The sequence below is a fragment of the Takifugu rubripes genome, chromosome 9 (assembly GCF_901000725.2).
Source record: "Takifugu rubripes chromosome 9, fTakRub1.2, whole genome shotgun sequence".
Classification (NCBI taxonomy): Eukaryota; Metazoa; Chordata; class Actinopteri; order Tetraodontiformes; family Tetraodontidae; genus Takifugu; species Takifugu rubripes.
The window spans coordinates 12,026,536-12,046,669 of NC_042293.1; the positions used below are offsets into that span (position 1 = coordinate 12,026,536).

Sequence of the window (20,134 nt, forward strand, 5' to 3'; positions counted from 1 at the left end):
CCGACCTGTCAGCTGTGAGTGCGGGATCACAATCTTCTCTGAAAGCTGACACAGTGACAGGAGGGTACAGATACTTTGGGTTTGTCACAGCTCCAGTCTGAGTTTAACTCTTTTGGCCAAAAATCTGGGAGATATGGAGAATTGTGGTGACTTTATTTAAGTAGTTCATAAAGTCTCTTTTTCCTTCACCGGGGGGGGACCTATCCTGGCTGCAAATGGGGAAGGCAGGGTACAACCCTGTGAGTTTGCAGCTCATTGCAGGGCCCTGTGTGAGTATTTGGGGTTCAGTACCTTGCTCAAGAGTACCTCAGAAGTGCCATGAAGGTGTCCTGGCACATCCCACCATTACCAGAACACCTTCATAAGATCTTGCTTATAAGCAAACTTTGACCAGTATTCTAGAATTTTAATCATTTTCTGGTTTAGGTAGATATTTACATTAGTGATTAGTAGTTGATTAGACCACGTGATTAATGTGCTCTAAGTATAATAAAATCCTCATCATTTAAATGTTAAACGAAAACCCAAACCACTATTGTGTCTCATCTTGATACCACAATGCACAAAAGATCCTTGAGCACACTTTTTAGAAACGGTTCATGCATATTAATTTGCTGCAATCAGTGAAGAGCCAAAAGTCCCTAACAGAAACCCTCCCTGCCTCTTGTTTTGCCTGCTTGCTCCTCAGAGATCTCACTCAAACTCTCTGACTCTCTGTCCTTTTGGGCTTGGTGCACTCCAAAGTGCAGGCCAACCATTCTGCCATCAGAACGGACCCACCTGGACCTTTGCCGAACCCCACAACCACCCGGGAATTTCAAAATACCCGTCTCGCCTCTTCTCATGCGGTGGATGAGGTGGCCCCGGCAGAGACCTGCACCTACAGAGCTGTGTTTTTCCTCCTGCTTTTGTTTAAAATAGTTGTCACTTTAGCTTTTCTTCCAAATTTCTCACATTTCTCCCTTGTTCCTGTCCACGCCCTCTCGTCTCTTGTTCCATCCTCCTCCCGGCCCGGGCATCTCATTTAAGTCGATGACATTTGATGTGAAGCGGCGCACACCCATGAGCTTACAACCACTGACTCATAAAATCACACATGCGCATGGTGGACTTGATGCGTAGGGAAAGGTCAGAACTTCTCTCTGAGGGCCTAATCACCCACTCTCATTGAGTGGCTCGCTCTTGCAGTCAGACTTGATTGAGAGAGAAAGCATGTGTGTGTGCGTGTGTGTGTGCGTGTGTGTGTGTGGGTGTGTGTGTGTGTGTGTGTGTGTGCGCGTGTGTGTGTGTGTGTGTGTGTGTGTGCGTGCGTGTGTGTGTGTGTGTGTTTCATCATAGTGTCAGTCCTATGTAGGCGAGTGAGCAAGTGGCAATGGGATGGATTGCACCTTGTGTGTGAAGTGTGTGCATTTATCAGAAAATGTCTAACTTGTGAACATATGATTAACAGATGATGCTTTTGGGTCAGAAATCGCCTGCGTGTATACATGCACAGTCTTCATGCCTGAACACGTGGTGCAATCAGTGCCTATCGGTATCCCTACATCAGTAATGGGCTCATTAACCCCAACTATTTCTTTGAGGGGTCAAGACGAGTTGCCACACATCTCTTTAGCCCCTCTTAATACATTCTGTTCTTCACTGGGATTTTGTTGTGATTACACGCCTGTGTGCATGGATGCATGGCGCACGACATTCCACTTCTCCTCTGACTGATTCCTTCTTGTTTCTGTTCTCATTCCCTCATTAGCAAACCTTCAGTGGCGCCCATTATAGTTAAGTTCAGCGCAGCCGCGAGCAGTGCAGCAGGGATTAAGTATTAAAGAGCCGCAGCTGCTCTGGGGTTCCTGTATCTTAGTGTTTGGCCACTGAGGCCCGATAATGGTGTTTGTTTAGCCATTAGTCAGGCCCTGCTTAGCGGTTCTCTCCCTTCTAACAGCAGAGATGGTGATAGATGGTGGGTGTAGAAGACCAGCAGATGGAGGGATGAGGCTGTGGAGTAGTTTCAATTATTTTAAGATCCTTTGATGGAAATGAAAACCACAATGCACAATGGGTTTAGGTCGCCATATTAATGGTTGTAAGAGAGAGGGAATACAGAGATCCTCTGTGGTTATGAGTTGGGTTTTTGTGCAAAAGCGCACGTGAATCAGTCCACTCTTCCTGTGATTATCTCTCAACGTCCAGCTAATTAAAGAAATGGCTGTGTGTAGTCTTCTGTGTGGAAAGTGCTGCTTTTTACTGAAAGCCATTTCATTTCATGAGGTGTTTTTTGCAGCTAATTTAGCCATTACCTTTTAAGCTCCAAACCTGACCTTTTCTCCACATACTGAGATGCACTGACTAATCTTTAGGTCATTACCTGATAATTGCTAGTCACTACCAAAAGCTTAAATCTTTCCGTCCCATGCTGAAGGTTATATCGCAATATTACAGTAGTCAGGCATCATCCACGCGCTGACTCATTTTGACAAGTGACAGGCACCTGCCAGCACACATAAAGGACCATTGAGACTGGGTAACATGTCCATGATTGCCCTCCTCCTGTTCCTGTCCTCCTGCCTTTGTCATCTTTCTAAAAACCTTTCCTGGAGAAACCTTTGCTTTCATTTAGCTATCAGAGATCTGAACTGAAAGAACTGGACATAATTCTCTCTTTGTTGTTTCTATGTAGACACAACTTCCCAAGCTTAGAGGAAGACACATGAAAACAGAGCATATGCCAAAAATAACAGCACGCATACAGCGTAGAGGTGCAAAGTTCAAGATTCAGAGCAACCGTGTCCAAAGTTGCAGTTTTATACAGCAGTTTAAAAAAATAAATGAAATAAAACTACAGTGCGGAACTTCTCTATCCTCCTTCTGGCACAGACGTTACACTGATTCCAGTGGCTGGAGCCAATAGCCCATACTGAGTTCTCTGAAAACGCAGCGCTACCACTCAGCCGAGGTGCGAACGCTGCCATTGTAGTGGCGGGGAAATAGGTGGCAAATTTAATCAGCACTTTCTGAACTCCTTTGGCAAATCACAGGAGGTAACAGCTGTTATGTGGTACGTGACAAATTCTGCATGGTAGATCATTCTGATGTCCCGGCCATATAATGTGCACATACAAAATTGTGTTTTTTAAAAATGTATTTATTTTGCGGCAATGGCATCCCTGAAATTTTAGCAATCACAGTGTCTGTTGTATCCATGTGATGCTTCCAGAGTTAGATCTCTTCCAGTTTACAGCAGTCTCTGCTTAATAATTGTATTTTTAAAGAATTCGTACCTGTAAAGTATCTGCAAACCAGGTAGAAGAAAAAACAGGTGATGAAATGGATTGCTGTTTGTGGTTTGGCCTTCCCCATTATTAGAACATGATTGTTATACTAAGATAGTTCAGTCGTTATCTTTGACCTTGACAGTCCTTCTGGGTTAACTACCGCAGTCAATGCACGAGGGTTTAAATGAGTATTTATTTTAATTTCTCGCAGCATACAGTATTTGCTGTGTTCAAATATTTACATGGGTATCCACTTGAAGGAAATTTGATTGCCGAGCTAATTCAAGCATAAGGAAATCTGATTACCATATTGTTTACCTGCTTTACTGGAGTAATGCTGTGAGTAATGTGTCCTAAGTACAAGTAATTGTCTTTATGTCTTTAGTCACTGTGGAATGCGTCTAACACTGGCATTACATTTCATTTCCTACCTGCTTGTGTTTTGAAACCACATCGGTTACATCATAATGATCACATGGACTCACATCAGTATTCTCATCACCGATATAAATTCATTATATTTTCATGATGGTTAAAGTACACTAAATGCACACTTGCTCCATCTCATTTTTCTGCAAATTCCCATTGAGGTTACAGTCAGTCACCATAGGATCATCATTCCCTCAGAAACCAAACTAAACCACATAACAAGATGCCTCCATTCAGAAACGGCGTTTCTGCTTGTGAAAAGAAATCATTACAGCCAATAAAGTGTGTAATAGATTCTTTCCTGTGTGCCAGCCCGCCTGATGCTTAATTGCTGCATGTGTGTTACCGAGTCTGCTGCCTATGAGGTGCCTGGTGGGTGCCTGGAGCCTGGCGATGACCCCAGGGAATACAGAAGCTACCCTAAAAACAGAGAACACCAGAGAGTCAGCAGGCCTACCTCCCAGAAAAGCCCTGAGCAAGAGTCATGACGTCTTTAAAGCCGAACCTGCTTCTTTAGAGAACTGAGTCTGTTCGAGTGTATCTCTGCCATCTTTGGAGCTTCTGCAACAGGGTTCATAGCCCTCATATCCATTTAAGTTTCTAAAACATCCCCTCGAGGACTGTTTTAATACAACAGTGTTAATGTGATGGCGAGAACTGCTTTTCTTTTGCAAATGTCTGGACATGGCGGTGATGTTTGAGAAGCAATTGGCTCCAGAGAGTGGCCCTTCTCTGCCAGGCCATTTAATCAGGTTCTTCACATTTGCCAGCTGTATCCACACAGGAAAACGCCAGCATCCAGCTGCAGGAGGTGCAGAGAACTGTTAGCACTGGGAAAGGGTCCCAAGCTGCCCCTGCCCAGGCAGAGTTGGCTTTTCTCTGTTTATTGAAGAGACAGAGATTTGGCGATTAAACGAGACACCGAGGTCAGTGGCTGAGACAGTTCGGTAGAAGAGTTTGTCTGCACACAGGAACATGTAAATGTGTTGTGTGCTTGTGGCACGTTTGTAGTCGAGTCTAATTTTTCTGCTCAAGAGTCCAGCTGGCAGCAGGGAGATAACAGGATTGTTGGAATGGTGACAGATCAGTGGACGGACAAGAGAACAGCCGAGACTCTTAATGAGGGAATGTCCTGTCCCCAAAATGAAGGTGGTCGCAACAAAACGCACAAAAAGGAAAAAGCTAAAAAACACATCAACAAACTTAGGTACCTCTCATGCTCTGGCAGTCCGTCGGCCGAGCAAAGAATGCTTGGCTCATGGGCCAAAATTAAAGGTGTTGGCATATTTAGGCCAGAGCAGCAGGATCCTGCTGAAATGGCCCAGGTCCGTCAGTCCCCTGCCAGTGCCCAGTGCCCTGAATACAATGGCCTCGCTCGCTGCATTAGTGAGAACGATTCTCCTCGTCCATCAAATTGAAATAAATGAACTGCCAACCCTGACGGCAGGGTAATTGTTCATATGGAAATTGGATTGCTGTCATCACGTGATCTTGCTATCACACCCTGTGAAACAATTTCTCTGCATGGACGGGACAGGGATGTTTGCATGTCGAATAGAAATCAAAATAAATAAATAAATAACCCACAATGGGAGATGTGCCAAAGAAAAAATAAAAAAAGAGTTCTTTGCACTCTCCCACTGCATATTTCATCTGTAACAATAGCCCTTGTTCTCTGTATCCATTGGCAGTGGTAAAATGAAGGACAGGGTTCCCACCCCTCATTTCTGGCTCCTTAAATAGCTCCTAACCCACGCTGTCATGTCGCCTTGTACACAATTTATCAGGCCATTTCAGAGCAGAACACCCCCAGTGAGGCATGTTGAGATTTCAGGCCTTCACTTACCTTTCGTCACCCACCCTCTTGCCCAGCCCCAAAGCCTTGTGGGACATGAAGTAATTTAATAGCATTTCACTGTTATCAGACGCCCAGCCCACCCCTCCACCCCCTCCTGGCAACAGCTTCTGTCATAGCCAGCTCTCTGATAAAGTCAACGCTGTATTCGAGTGATCACGCTATCGGGTCACATCCAGTTGTTGTTGGTTTTCTTTTGATTTATTATGACATCCATTTTCTTGTCTGTTAAGAAGCTGTGGTTAGTCATCCGGCTTCGAAACCCGCCAGGTCAGCAGATGAGGAGAGCGTGATCCCGTCCCCGCACTCTCATACACTCTTGTTTCACTCTCTGCCTGTTGTGATCTTTTGTTCCCCGGGGCAGACACACTCGCGTATCGACCCAGAAGAAGAGGGCGTGGTGCGAGACTCGACCAGGAAGCATGTGGATCGCCATGCTGGTCTTAAGTGCCCCCGGTGTCAAAGAAAAGCAAGTGCGGCGGTCTGAATAGAAGATTGTCTCTGTGTGGTCAGAGCGGGATTAGCCATTACCCTGTCGGCACTTCAAGCCGCGCTGGTGCACGTATCAGTGCTCGCGCACGCACCTCTAAGCTTGTGAATCTGTGCCAGTCTGTGTGCACACCTGCCATTTTTCAATTCGCCCGCCAAACGATCCCTTTCCTCTCCAAACATGTCCAAACATGCCCGGAAGTGCGAAAGATGCTACTCGATAAAAAGGGGTCATGCTTGTGAGGACAAGAAGATTTATAAAAGGCTTTTTTTACTCTCTTTAAAGCTTGTGCATTTAGTTCCTTTTTCTTTCTGTCATGTTTTTTATGATGATACAAAAAAATGTCCGATTGGAAAGACTTCACTGTTGAGTGTAACTTTATCAACTAACTTTATTTTATTTACTTATATGAGTTTTACTGGCAGTTTTCCATGATGACCAACTACCGCATCCTAATTCCACAAGACAAGCAACATATGACACAGCGGTAGAAGTGCTGGTTCAGCAGCACATTTGACCACTTTGCAGATTTGGCTCTTATTAGTCATCCAGCATGAGCAGCATAAGCATCTGTGGCTCTAAATCCGAGTAAACAGTCAGCGCTGTCACATTCAGCGAGCTGCAGCCTCTCTGTTCTGTTTCGTGTATGAATATGTGACTTAACTTATCGCAGGAAATGTCATCACTCTCCCTTGAATTGGCAAAGTTCAACCTTTAAGTCAGTAATTAGGGATAAATGGATCCAGTGCAAACAATAATGACAATTCAGCCATTTACTGTCATCTCATTTTAGTTTTGCACTACTACAAGCTTTTAATTGGGTTTTTGTTTTGAAAAATCATATAATCTCAACTCCAGAAAACCCAGTATGAAACAAATGTGTGCATGAGAATTAGCTGTTGTTCATATAACATGAATTTAGCTGCGGCAGTCACACACAGTTTTAATTCATCCTTTGTGTCCTTGCAATCACATCTCTCAGACTTGCCAGCTTCATTAGCAAGTGATGTGTTTCATTATAATTTATCCCAGTCGATTGGAGGCTTCATTAGCTGCAGGCTGATGCAGCAAACAGTCTCTGAATTGTGCCGTATTTCGTTTATCCGTGATAAACACGGGCGGATGGTGTGCCCACTTAGAGCAGATTTGTGCGATGTAGAGAAAAACGAGGTGGGCTGACCTGCTGCGAAATGGGCACCGTTCCACCTGTGTCACCTCCACCTCTACCCCCCCTCGACTCTTTGAAGCCTCTTTAATTTCAGCGTTCAGGATTAAGCTCCTGAAAAAAAAAGAGGATGAAAAGTAATAAAATGGCAGGAGGCACTCTAGGAGCGGACGCGCTCCTTTGAAATACGCTAAGAATTTCATTTGCTCTGACCCACAATGAATATCTGAGTGCAAACTTTCTGATAGGGGGGCTGGCTATATAAAAGTGGAGAGAATAGAAAAAGCAATCTTTGAAGCTATGTATGTAAGTGGAACTGCATTTCCAGGAAACATAAATGATTGCCCAGAGACACGACCTTGGCTTCCCACGTTACAGCCCCAACGAGTAACTTTTCACGTTTGATTTGAATTCAAAGGGCTCAGGTTATTAACCTTCAAACGAATCTTTGACATGATTCACCTCTGTGGCCTGTGGTTTCAGTGGACTTATGGGAAGTTTCTATAGTTTCCATCTAGTATTTAGGTGGGACGATCTTTCTTCTGTTGCACACGTGTTTGTCTCACTAAGGTTGATGGGCTTCACAGCTCTAAAGTCCCCATGGTTCACATTAGCTTGGCAACCAGGACAATCCTTTTTAGGAAGATGGCTCTTAATTTGGGCCACTTAATTTCATGAACCCTACCGTAATAATTACAGAATAAAATCGATTCTGTTTTTATTTCCTGTTTTTAGTTGGTTCATAATCTGAAACATTTTGCCAGATTGAACAGATAACTCCTGATCTCTAGCATGCTATGTTGAGGTTCAATCTGTCCAATCAAGTGATGAAATAAAGGGCGACATTTAATGAAGCGTTTTCTACCCCTGATCCCAGGGTTGAATTTATCGCCAATAACATTTGGAGGTTGGACAAATCTCATCCTGCTGTTAAGGCACTTTTGAGACACTTTTTTGGAAGTCTCCAGCATAAAGGGGAGCCATTGTGGCGTTTCATAATGCTGACACAAGCTTTTAACTGTCGCTCAGCCTGACGTTCATGTAAGAATTTTGTCACCTTAGATTTGAATTTGCTCTCAATTGTTATATCTGCTTAAAGCTTGAATGAATGCCTCCCCTTTGAATTACAGCCGTGCAGACCAACTGTACATGGTTTTGTCTTTAGTAAGTGGACAGGCACTTTATGGCACCATTTTGGTTCATATTTTAAGCTCATGATTTTAATTGATACATCTATGCAGTGAAATAAGTTGAAGTGCTGAGCTGAGGCTGGTCATGTGAAGACTACATTTGTATAGTGGACATTTAAATGCAAATGGAAATTGCCAGTAAAAGTAACAGGTTTCCTCCCGACCCAGTCTCTAATCGGCAGTCTCCCCCTCCATATAGTGATGGACGACAGGTTAAAATAATAAACCTTGTTCTTGTTCTAACTATTATTTAAGCTTTCAGTTTGACGAATGTTAGTGCAGACCCAACTCGGATATGCGAATAAGGAGGAAGCAGCTATTTGGAGTATGCTAGCTCGAATATGACATGCATAGATGCACATTTGCTGTGTGGGCAGTAGCAGCTTCAAAGCCTCCTGCTGTTCCATATTTACCACACCCTGAGCACACAGCGACGAGCACAGACTCGCAGGCATCTGCTGTTAGCCAGTACACGATGCTGTCTGTATATTCCAGAAAAAAGGGCCGTTTGCATTTGCACAGTCGCTTCCTGTAAGCTTTTATGCGTTGCTAAAGTGGAAAACGGGGGAAGGTGATGCTTATCTGCGCTTTTAAAATCTCATCTTGAACGTTTCCTTCCCCTCAAGAAAGTCACTCTCCATAGAGCAATCCATGGTTGTTAATGTGAACTTAATTAATAAAAAGTGAAGCCACTAAAGCTTCTTACAGATAACTTTATGCAAAGGTGATGTGATGGTTGTAGTTAGAACAAGGATGAAACCCCGACGGGATGCAAGTTCTTTAAAGACAATTTTTTCATTCAAGTGGTTTGTAAATGAGGAATTATTTTGTTTTGTCTTAGCAACCCAAGCCTTGATTGGAATTGTTGATTATCCCATGAAATACACTTACGTTCTTGTCGAGTGTTGAATGGGAAGATCAATAACGTTCATCTGAGGGCCTTATTGATCTTCTCATATTACCCTGCAAGAAAGCTAAAAAGGTTATTTTTCCAAAATATTAAATTAGATCCTTTCTGCTAACTTTATCTACATGCTCATTAGATTGTGTGTACGTATATAGGATCATATATATTAATCGCGCAGCCTCTGTGCATTGAATGCCCTGTTGCAGATGGTTAATGTACATTTATGCGTGCATTTGGGTGCATTAATAATGAACAGCTTCTCTCATTTCTCTCCAGAGATGGCGAGCTGGGTCTCCCTCCTCCTCCTTCTCTTCTGTAAGTCGGTTTCACAAGCTGAGGAGGAGAACAATAACATCCCTCTCCAGGAGTTCACCTCTGACACCCTCATCAACAATGTGGTCCAGGACCCTCAGACGGGTCGCATCTACCTGGGGGCTGTGGATAGCATTTTCCAGCTGGGACCGTCGCTCCGGCTGCAGGCCCGCACTGAAACAGGACCCAGAGAGGACGCCCGTGCCTGCACGCCCCCTGCGTCTGCGTGTCAGGACACAAAGCTCATGCCCAACGTTAACAAGCTCCTCCTGGTGCACCGATCTAACGGCAGCCTGATTGTCTGCGGCAGCCGCTACCGTGGCATCTGCTCGCTGCTCAACCTGACCAACGTGGACCAGCAGCTGTATTACAGCGACAACAAAGGCGAGAGGACTTATGTGGCTAGCATTGAGGACAACGTCAACGTGGTGGGCGTCATGTCCAACTTCTCAAAAGACGGGAAGACGTTTAGTGTGTTCCTTGTGGGGAAAGGCTACGGAAGCCTAGACAGCATGAAACTCATTAGCACTCGGATCCTTCAAGACTACCGCGATTGGGTGGTATTTGAGAGCATTATCGAGACGTCGACGGTACAGACGATACCCTTTGTTCCCAAGTTCCTGCACGACTTCCGCCTGGCCTTCAAAGAGGACGGTTTTGTCTACTTCCTCTTTTCTCGAACACTCGATGGTACAGATAGCAAAAACCTCACTTTTGTGTCGCGTCTGTGTGAAGAAGACCAACATTACTATTCCCACACGGAGCTTCAGTTAAGCTGTGGCAAAAATAACAGGTACAATAAAGTCCAGGCCGGGTATGTGGCCTCGCCGGGAAAGGAGCTGGTGAGGGCCATGTCCGAGTCGGGATCGCTCGGCATGCCGGAGAGCAAATTTCTGTTCGTTGTGGCCAGTTCAGAAGAGGATGAGAGGGACTCGGCTCTCTGCATGTACTCGCTCAGATCCATTAACCAGCGGCTGGTGGACATCATCAGCGCCTGCTACAGCGACTCGGGGAAGATTTCAGGGGAACCTGCGGTGGACATGCCCTATTTTTTTAAAACTGAATTCTGCACTTCAAACATTGCTGTAAGTGTGTTTGTTATTTTTGGGATGACATGAATAATTCACGTTTCGACACTCAATAATGCACAAACATGCCAATGTTTACTGTCATTCCCCACTGTTTACTCCTGTGGAGAGCTTGTCCAGTGTTTAATGTGGTGAAAGCTATTAGCTCAGTTCCCTTTCAAACTCTTTTATGTAGTTTTTCAAATATCTGTGGTCAAAAACAAAATCGATGTATATTTATAATTTTTGGAAATATCAGAATTTGCAAGCTGTGGCGTAATGCTGCTTTTGCTGTCCTGCCAAGCTGCATTGTGTTACAGTGAGATGACCTTGCATGCGATTTGATAGAATTTTCCCGATTCTATAGAAGAAACCTACCGACATTAACGGCACAGCCAGTGAGCCTTAATGAAACAGGTCTCTACTGGCCGTGTCTCCGAGAACGCTTTCAGTCGTTTTAATGGAATAAAATCTGAAAAATCACAGGTACACACTTGTCGGTTGGAAGTCGATAATGATCCCATTTTTGGTTTCTTTTATATTTGTATCTACAGAAGGACACTCTGAAAAACTACAAATGCGGCGCCGACTTTCTGCCCTCCCCTTTGGCCAGCAAGCCCCAGTTTGCATTGAAGGCCAACGCGCTGCTGACCAGACCGGGTCTCCTGACCGCCGTGGCTGTCGCCGTGGAGAACGACCACACCGTTGCATTCTTGGGGAACGACCAGGGAGTGGTCGTAAAGGTGCAGTTGTTTTCTTGCCTGCCAGTGTTTGCCCTCCAGTCATTTTGCTATATAAATATGGGATGTATTCTGTGCAGGTCCACATGACTGCTGAGCCGTACATATACAGCGAGACAGCAGGTGTCTCCGTAGGCGAGAAGGTTAACAGGAACCTTTTCTTCGACCTGAGCCACAGCCACATTTACATCACCACCGAGAAAAAGGTAACTCCTGTAGGCAGGCAGCCCCTTTATATTAACAAGTAACGTTTGAAATGCGTCTAGACGGGAGACGTTCAAGGATGTGCTGAATGAGATCAGAGCTCATCGGCTCTCGATGTGGGTGAAGTAAACACCAGCAAGTGTAATTAGTTATACTGGGAAGAGCAGCGCTTCACTCTGCCTATCTAAGCTCCAAAATGTGAACGTATGAATATGTAAATGAAGTAGTATTCACTTTCTTTCAATCACTCATTTTTGTCTTAGTATATTTTATTCCTGGATCATTATTGCGTTGAATTACCATACAAGCATCTTTATCTGGTGGCTCTTTATCCACAGTTGTTTATGCTTTGACTTGTTTGCTGTATTTAAGATGCGATAAGCAAAGGAAGGAAGAGGGAGGGGTGGCTGTAGATAAAGGCCCAGCCACATACTTGAAGGGGTTATCGATAATTAATTTATTTGCATTATTCCAAAAAAAAAAAAAAAAGATCATCTTCTGATCTTCAACCCTCCTTAATTTGACCTCATTTGTCAGCTCGGTTTAGAGTGGAAATGAAAATCTGTTTGTGGTTTAGAAATGAGGGGATTATTTGGCTTACACCTGCAACAAAAGATTCATAGCCAGGGTACAAATCCTTCACATTTGTGCAGCGACTCCCCCGGGCTGCTCTGCCTGATCAGATTCCATCTTATGATGCTGCAGATCACTAAGGTGCCGGTGCAGACGTGCCTCCAGAAGAGAGACTGCCAATCATGTGTCGCAATGGCGGATCCATACTGTGGCTGGTGTGTCCTGGAGGGCAGGTGAGACACACACTGATGCACTCATAAATACGTGCACACAGCCGCGGACTAACACACACCCACACATGCAATTCCACCTGTACAACGCAGCAGGGATTTTTTTCACCGACACATTTAGAGCCCTTTCCGTGTTTATGTTCCATCTCCTGTCGTCCGCGCAGCCGTAAGGAATTAAAGCTGTTTCTCTGCCTCATGCAGAGAAGGCAATCTGTGCAATTTACTCTCATCAGACTCTATTTATCAGGGTCTTGAGGGTAAAAACAACACAAGTGTGGTACTATTTTAATCAAAAACAGTATTTCTTCCATTTTCATTCATTTGCCTGTACTATTTTCCGTTAGTGCAGTTAATGTTTAAAAACTTTATTTCAAAAAGTTGAAATTTTCCAGTTGACTGGACAGTTCCATTTATGTTCTTTGTAGTTTAGTCTTTAAACTGCACGAGCCTTCCACATATTTCTTTATTCAATGGTTTAGATCAAGAAATGTCTTCAGTAAAAGCATTAAAATAAGAGGAGCTGCAGAAATATGACGTTTTTCTGTTAAATTTGATCAACAGTTATTGCTTGCTTTCAGTCTATACTGTGAAAACACATTCTTTAATGTTAAATATTCCTGAAATTCCTCTTTCTGACGTTGAGTATCTCTTGGAAAAACATTGATTGTTGTTTGAGGCATTTCTTGAGGCAAGTTCTTAAGGTTTGTGGGGAAAGTGCTGATAGGAGTGGATTCTGCCTCCTGAAGGTGCACCAGAAGGTCTGAGTGTCGACGGGCAGAGGAGAAGAATGCTTGGTTGTGGAGTCCCAGGAAGGAATGTGTCAAGATCGTCTCCTTCTATCCTCCAAATCTTTCCCGTAAAAAGTCAAAGAAGGTATGCCCCCCCACACTCACACACCCTCCTTTTATTTTAATATTAATTGTTTTGTGTCATTCCATTTTTCTGCATGTTTCAAACATGCACAGTTGGAGGAATAAACGGTTTCCACTGTGAATCAGAAACTCTGAGCTCTGGCTCTTCCTGTTACGTATCGATCGATACCAAAAACTTGCTTATTATAACTGACCTGGTTGATTGTGCTTACTGCGGCCCAAAGATGGAAAGCCTCTTTTGCACAGCGTTCCTCTGGGCTCCCTCTCCCACCACTTTTGCCAATACTTTCCTCCTCTTCTGAGCACCTTTTATTTCCTTCCCCAGCACCTGTCCTCTTTCTTGTTCAAGTGATTTCTTTAAATGGAAAGAATCCCCGTCTGTACAAGATTAACAGAACTGCTGGGATGTGATTCAGTTTGATGTGGTCTTATGCTTAAAACACAATTTCATCAGACGTTGATCCTCTTAAAAATAACACGCACACACACACACAATTTCCCTTCAAGGCTTTTTGTATTTCTGTTCAGGTGAAGATCAACATCCCGTCTCTCCCCGCAATCGGGAATTCTGACCGTCTGCACTGCACCGTGGCATCGTACCGTAGCAAGGGGAAGATGTCTGACTCTGGTCAGGTCTCCTGTGAGCTGCCTCATCCTTCGCTTATACCTCCGACGCCTTACGGCCAAGGTAGAACCTTTCTAAACCCCGGAACCTCTCAAAGTACATTTTATTTAAATGGAAATAAAGTATTGCAGGGCTGATATTTAAAACGGTGTCGCAAGGGGAGAATTTAAACATGTGCCTTGTTTTTATGTTCCAACGTGAATAACACAGAGTGGAGGAGGATTGTACAAAAGACCGTACGCTATAATATAAACAATCTGATTATTCAGGAGAAGGAATGTCCCGTTATAAAATTGGCCTCAGCTAAATTTATCGAGGGTGTCACAAAGACCGCGCAGAAAGACTAATATTTCTGTGGTGGGGGTTTTCAACCGGTCTTGCCGGTATTAAAACTTACAAGCTCACTGGCGGTTCTTGTTCCGTCAGTGGGTGCACCCATAAATAACCCAACTGTTCCCAGATGGATTGCCATGAAGTTTTATTAGACGTTTATGTTACCCCGAGAACGGATCCTAAAATTTTAATGGTCCTGTGGCTTTTTTGTGGCGTCACTGTAAAGTCAGCGTGCAGTTTTATGTAAAACGCTTTATTTAATAATGCAATTATTACAATCGACTTTGGTACATACGACGTTCTCCTCTTGAGTTGATTGCTGATTGTACGGTTAATTAAATTATCAAGCTTTTCTGCTTCAAAACGACCACCTGATCTTATCAGCAGTGTTGTTTATGGCATTGTTATTGCGTAAGGCTGCTGGAGTAAGTTGTACGGGTCCCACGTGCTGCTCGTCTGAGCCGCAGATATTAATTGAAATGAATTCTCTTGCTAATTCAATTCACCATTAGCATAAATTGTGTATCTATTATACATTGTAACATGTAATAATTATCTGCGATGCAAGTCAATTAAAGGGACTGTCGGATGCTGTAACTTGAAGATGAAGCTGATCTTGATCATTTGAAGTATTCCCACGTGCGCTATCCTGAATCGTCAATGTGTCCTGTGCCGCTCAGCCCTTCTTCTGCTGTCTCCTTAGACTTTGTGGCTGTGGAGATAAAACTTTTCGTCAACGAGTCCGTGGAACTGGCCACACGGGAGTTCAGCTTCTATAGCTGTGCTGCCACTGTGAGGAAATCTGAAAACACACCGTGAGTCAGAGACCAAATCTGTCACTTCCTCTCTGTCACTCCCTGAGAACATGGTGACAGTGAGCACAGTGTCAGCTGTCAATCCTGATGTAAATGTATCACGCTGCACCAACAGATGAGAGATCAAGGCTGCGTTTGTGAACTGCGATGCACGCTGCTCCGTACTGCACCTCCAGCATTTTCCCCTCCTCTGTTTATTACCTAGCTGAGGAAATTGCCTCAGTTTCCTTTTCATTAATCAAAAAAATGAAAGTCAATCTCCCCATTTTCCCCCCACTCCCTATTTTTTTATTCATTTCTTTCATGCCAAGGAATTTTTGATAAACGAGCTTAGCTTATGTGAAGTTGCAGAGATCCATTTGGTTGTCAGCAACTTGGATTTTTATACCAGACGCACTCTGATGAGTTTGCATATTTTTATGGCTTTTGTTTGTGTTGGCGATTTTTCGCTTGTGTGTGCTCTCACGCGTGAAAAATCTTTACTTTACCGCCGGTGACTGTATTTCCGTGCGCGTTTCAGGTGCATGGCGTGCGTGGCCAGTTCCTGGGGCTGCCAGTGGAACACGGAGGACCACACCTGCAGCGACATGGATGAAACCGCGGGCCCCAACATCATTAAGCACCGGCAGGTTAGTCTTTCACATCAGCCTTATCTCTGATGGCATACGTTGATAACTGTTGAGCAGAAGTTTTAAAAATATAGACTTAATCAGCACATTTGATGCCGAGCCAGATTGGAATAGATTTCCTCCAAAAATTAATAAAAACTTTAATCCCAGTATCAGCTGGCACCATCTCGCGAGGCAAATGTTGGAGCGAGGAGGATATCAATTCACAAGTCAGCAGATGTTTCAGAGATATCGGCCTCCGTCCACGAGGAGGGCTTCTGTTTAATTTCTTTGGCATGTTCAAGATGTAAATGATCGAGCGTGGGCGATCCCATTTGTTTGGATGCATTTGCAGGGATCAAAGTGTCCAAAGTTTGAGAACCCGGATCCTGTGCTCATCCCTGTGGGCTACAAGACTCGCATCAGCTTCGAAGGGATGAATTTGGAGCGCTACCAGGTAAAGAGGCATTGGTGCAGATTGTGAAATCAGCTCCTCTAAACACCTCCTGAGTGTATTTATCCTCTGTGTTTAAGCAAAACTAAAGGGAGCAGTTGGCCAGATCTGCTATCATCAATATTTACGTTGATTATTACGTGCCATTAAAAGCAGCGTCTCGTTTAGACCGTCTGGGTAATTTGTTCCCATCAAGATAATCAATTTACTTTCAAATTAGTTGTGTCTTTAGGAGCTCTGCTTTGGTGATGCCTGATGTTGCATGACTCTCTTCTAATGTCTCTGTGTGGGATAAATCTGATTAGATTAGATTAGAAAAGGTCCACGTGGATAAATGTATTTTACCTTAGCCTTTTTTTTTGGTCCGTCTGGCTCTTCAGGATCATTTGTTCACCATTGGCACTGAGCTGATGTGGAGTGTGGAAGAGGAGGTGAATTTCGATGGACTTTTCTACACATTCGGTGGCTTCAACGTGAGTATTTTTGCCAGTCGGCTCTCTTGTTCAGATTTGAACCTTGATTGTCTGTTTGAAGCAAACTGCTGATTTTGTCCCTGTCTCTTTTTATTTTTTTATTTTTTTTTCTCGGGAGCTTCTGGCCAATTTCCCTTCCACTCGACACAGCGGCTTGAACTGTGGCTGATTTGTGCATCATCCTGCCGCCCAAAACAACCCTGAAAACATATTGCAGCTTGATTTAAACATTCTTCAGTGCTGATGAAGTCTAAATGCAGACGTTCTGAATTCACGCTCCAGGCTCATAAATCAAGTCGCCCTGTACAGTTGCTGTTTTCCGCAGCTGATATTCTCTAGCACCCTCTAATGGAGGCTCTCCTGCTGTAGAGTTATTTTAGTTCCATCGTTCTATAATGTCAATGGTTCCATCCCCACATCGTGAGTTCTGTGATTGGGAAATTCAAACAGCGCCTAGCCCCCAGCCATGTTCTTTTCCAGCATTGATTTCTTCTGCTGAAACTCTGCCAGACCGAGTTAAAAAAAAAAAAAGATCTTTCTTTTTTCCTCCCTCTTGGCATACAGGAGCGGCTGCCCACACTCTGTGCAGGGAAGAGCTTAAGTGCCATTAATCACTGGATTCTAAATTAATAATTCATTTTGGTCTAATTCCTCAGTTTTCATACGATAAGTCGCAAAAGACCAACGTTCTCTTCTACATGAAGGACAAGGAGTCTGGCAAGAAGATGGACAGCACACTCAATGGTAAGCTTTTTCACATTTTAATATGGAGAACTGTTTTTTTTTTTTATGCTAATGCCCTGTGTGCGCACTTTGGTCCCAAAGCAGAGCCTTCGTTAAATCGAAGGCAGCTACTTTTAATGTCATATGAAAAAAAAATAAAAAAACTCGTGAACTTGAAACCTGGCTCACCTCAATCATAAAATGAAGCAAAATACTCCAGAAATCCAGGTAGCTTGAGCAGTGTTCGATTTAAAAAAAATAAAAAAATAAAAATAGCAGCGCTGAACACCACACAGCACAAAAGGTAGTTGATTCAACATCGGAACCTGCGTGTTCTATTAATTCCAATTCAGTGCACCTTTTTAAGCCACAAACAACAAACATTCCCGGCTGCAGAGCCTCTTGAGCTGCGCTCACCTGGTAGCTGCAGACCTATCTGGCTTCTGCAGGTCGTTTTTTTTTAACTCTTTACAGGAGATGTTGATGGCTCCATTAATTCAGCCTCGTCTTTAGCATCCGTCTCAGCCTCAGCATTCAATCACCACTATCCTTCGATAGAGTTGTGAACAGACCGATTTAAACACATGAACTAAATGTTCATGAGTGATTTTTTTTCTATGTATGTGTGTATTTGTATGTATGAAAATACAGTTTCATACTTTCTTTTCCACAAACTAGAGGCTAAGTAAATGGGTTCTGCTCCGGAGTTGGTTTTAGAGTGCCTTACTCATCAGCTGTGATGCCTTTGTGGGTCGGAAAGAAAGTCATAATTTAAACAACTCTTCTGTGATCAGTTGTTAATGAACTCCAGGGGAATTGCAGCATTTGTCAATAAGCAGAAATTAGCCCGATGCAAAATGCGGTTGTGTCTCCTCTCCCCCCCTCCGCAGTCACCCTGTACAACTGCTCGGTGGGCCGGCAGGACTGCAGCCTCTGCAAGAACGCCCCCATGACCCAAAGATGTGTGTGGTGTGCTAAGCAGAAGGCCTGCGTGTACGAGAAGCTGTGCAATCCTGAGCAGCAGGGGGGCGATGATCCTTACAACACCGAGTGCCCCAACCCCCAGATCACCGACGTGAGTTGTTGTCATCTTCGTTTTAAACTTTCAACAGGCTATTATCACTTTAAAGGCGCCGCCTTCGTCCGATGGATTATTGTCTTACTTTGAGCAAGGTGCGAGTCTGCTTCTCGCCGGGAACTTCCCAAGCTGACCTACAACCGAGCCGGACTGGATCGATTCTCTGTATCTGAGCTCATTGTCATTGCTTCACTGTCGTGACAAAATCATCTGGTAGCTGTTGATGTCAGTCCGCTGAGGGTGACTCCTCCGTTGTTGAATCAGGCCAATCTTTGCTGTCTCCAGGGATCCACTGATTCCTTTATTTTGGTCCATCAGCAAGTTGTAATTTTAATTTGGTTCTCCCGTGTTTCTTGTTTAGCTCTTCTTTAGTGGTTTATATTGCAACCAGTATCCCAGTTTACCAACTATAACTCTGATAATGGTCCTGCTGTAGGTGACATTAGAATTTTATTGCCCCACTATGCTAAATTACACAGCGTTTTTATGCCTTTTCATGTAAAGTGTATGGATTAAAGTATATTAGGTTTCCTGTTTACTGTCGTTTTGATAATTACTTTGTTTACCTGTGAATGTACTGCATAATAGTAAAAACTACACAACAAAAAAAAATCTTCATTCCAACAGACCTATATGTTATCATAGAAAACCCAGGTGGAATCTAGTTTAAATAAGCAGGTCCATGAACTCCATTCTGCTGTTGTTCTGTTGATCTAAACGAGTCACTGCTAAGATGTGGGAATCTTCCTAACCCTGTCTCTGCCTGTCTCCTGGAACAGATCATTCCTCGTTTTGGACCCATGGGGGGAGGGATCTCCATCACCATCCTGGGCTCCAACCTGGGAATCCACAGTGATGACATTAAAAGCATCTCTGTGGTAGGCGAGCCCTGCACCCATCGCGCAGAGAAGTACTCTGTCTCCACAAGGTAATTACATCATACACACACACACACACACACACACTCTGTCTGGTATTTGTTCTTGTCAGAATGTGCCGGTCCGGTTAGAGTCAGGACTCCTTCAGCTTCTGATACTGCATCGCCTCTCTTTCAGGTGGCTCGGTTGTGTAATTTATTAAGCTCATTATGCTGCTGTATTGATCGGAAAATCTCCAGATGTGAGTGGATTCAGACCAGAGGATCACTCTTTTAGAAGGCCAAATGCCAGTAGTGGCGGGGCATCTCAACGCCTAGATCCTATTGTGAATACTAAAAATTAAACAATATTTCGACCACATTTTTAGGCTCATTAGGTTATACTTTTACCTTCAGCCAACAGGAGCAATGTGATTTGGAGTTTACACTATGTCTAACATGTATTTTTAAAGGAAATGTCTGACTGAAATCAGAATGTCAGTCCTCTAAATTCTAATGTAATAGCCTCACACATTTCCTGTAGATTTCCAGTCATCCATTGACAATGTAGGCTGTCTGTTCCTCCTCATCCCAGAGGTGTTTTAATTAGCCGTGCATTAGAATAACCTCTATCTGAGCAAAGCTCTAAAATAAAATCTCTTTATCACTTTCTTGTATTCATACAGGTAAGCCTGTCGAAGAACTACCATACAATACGCTTACCTCCAGACAAAATGAGGAGAGATCCACCTGCAGCACACACGCAGCCCCACACCAGACGCATAGAAAGAGAGTTTCACACCTTTGCCCCGTCATCCCTGTTATAAAGACAAAATCTGAATTCATGAGACAGCAGTTTTGGTGGT

The 20,134-nt window shown here is 43.8% G+C and overlaps 1 protein-coding gene across 4 annotated transcripts in view; it reads left to right on the forward strand.

Annotated features, from left to right (window-relative positions):
• Positions 1-20,134, forward strand: part of plxnb2b (plexin b2b) — a 92,781-nt gene that overhangs the window by 53,709 nt on the left and 18,938 nt on the right. For all 4 annotated transcript variants that reach the window (XM_029841383.1, XM_029841384.1, XM_029841385.1 and 1 more), the window contains 13 exons: positions 9,582-10,702; positions 11,239-11,427; positions 11,505-11,630; positions 12,334-12,434; positions 13,178-13,304; positions 13,832-13,991; positions 14,965-15,076; positions 15,597-15,705; positions 16,040-16,141; positions 16,519-16,611; positions 17,268-17,355; positions 18,225-18,409; positions 19,192-19,340. In XM_029841383.1, the coding sequence (XP_029697243.1) occupies positions 9,584-10,702; positions 11,239-11,427; positions 11,505-11,630; positions 12,334-12,434; positions 13,178-13,304; positions 13,832-13,991; positions 14,965-15,076; positions 15,597-15,705; positions 16,040-16,141; positions 16,519-16,611; positions 17,268-17,355; positions 18,225-18,409; positions 19,192-19,340 (2,660 nt within the window). In that variant the 5' untranslated portion in view covers positions 9,582-9,583. The remainder of the gene's footprint in view (positions 1-9,581; positions 10,703-11,238; positions 11,428-11,504; positions 11,631-12,333; positions 12,435-13,177; positions 13,305-13,831; positions 13,992-14,964; positions 15,077-15,596; positions 15,706-16,039; positions 16,142-16,518; positions 16,612-17,267; positions 17,356-18,224; positions 18,410-19,191; positions 19,341-20,134) is intronic.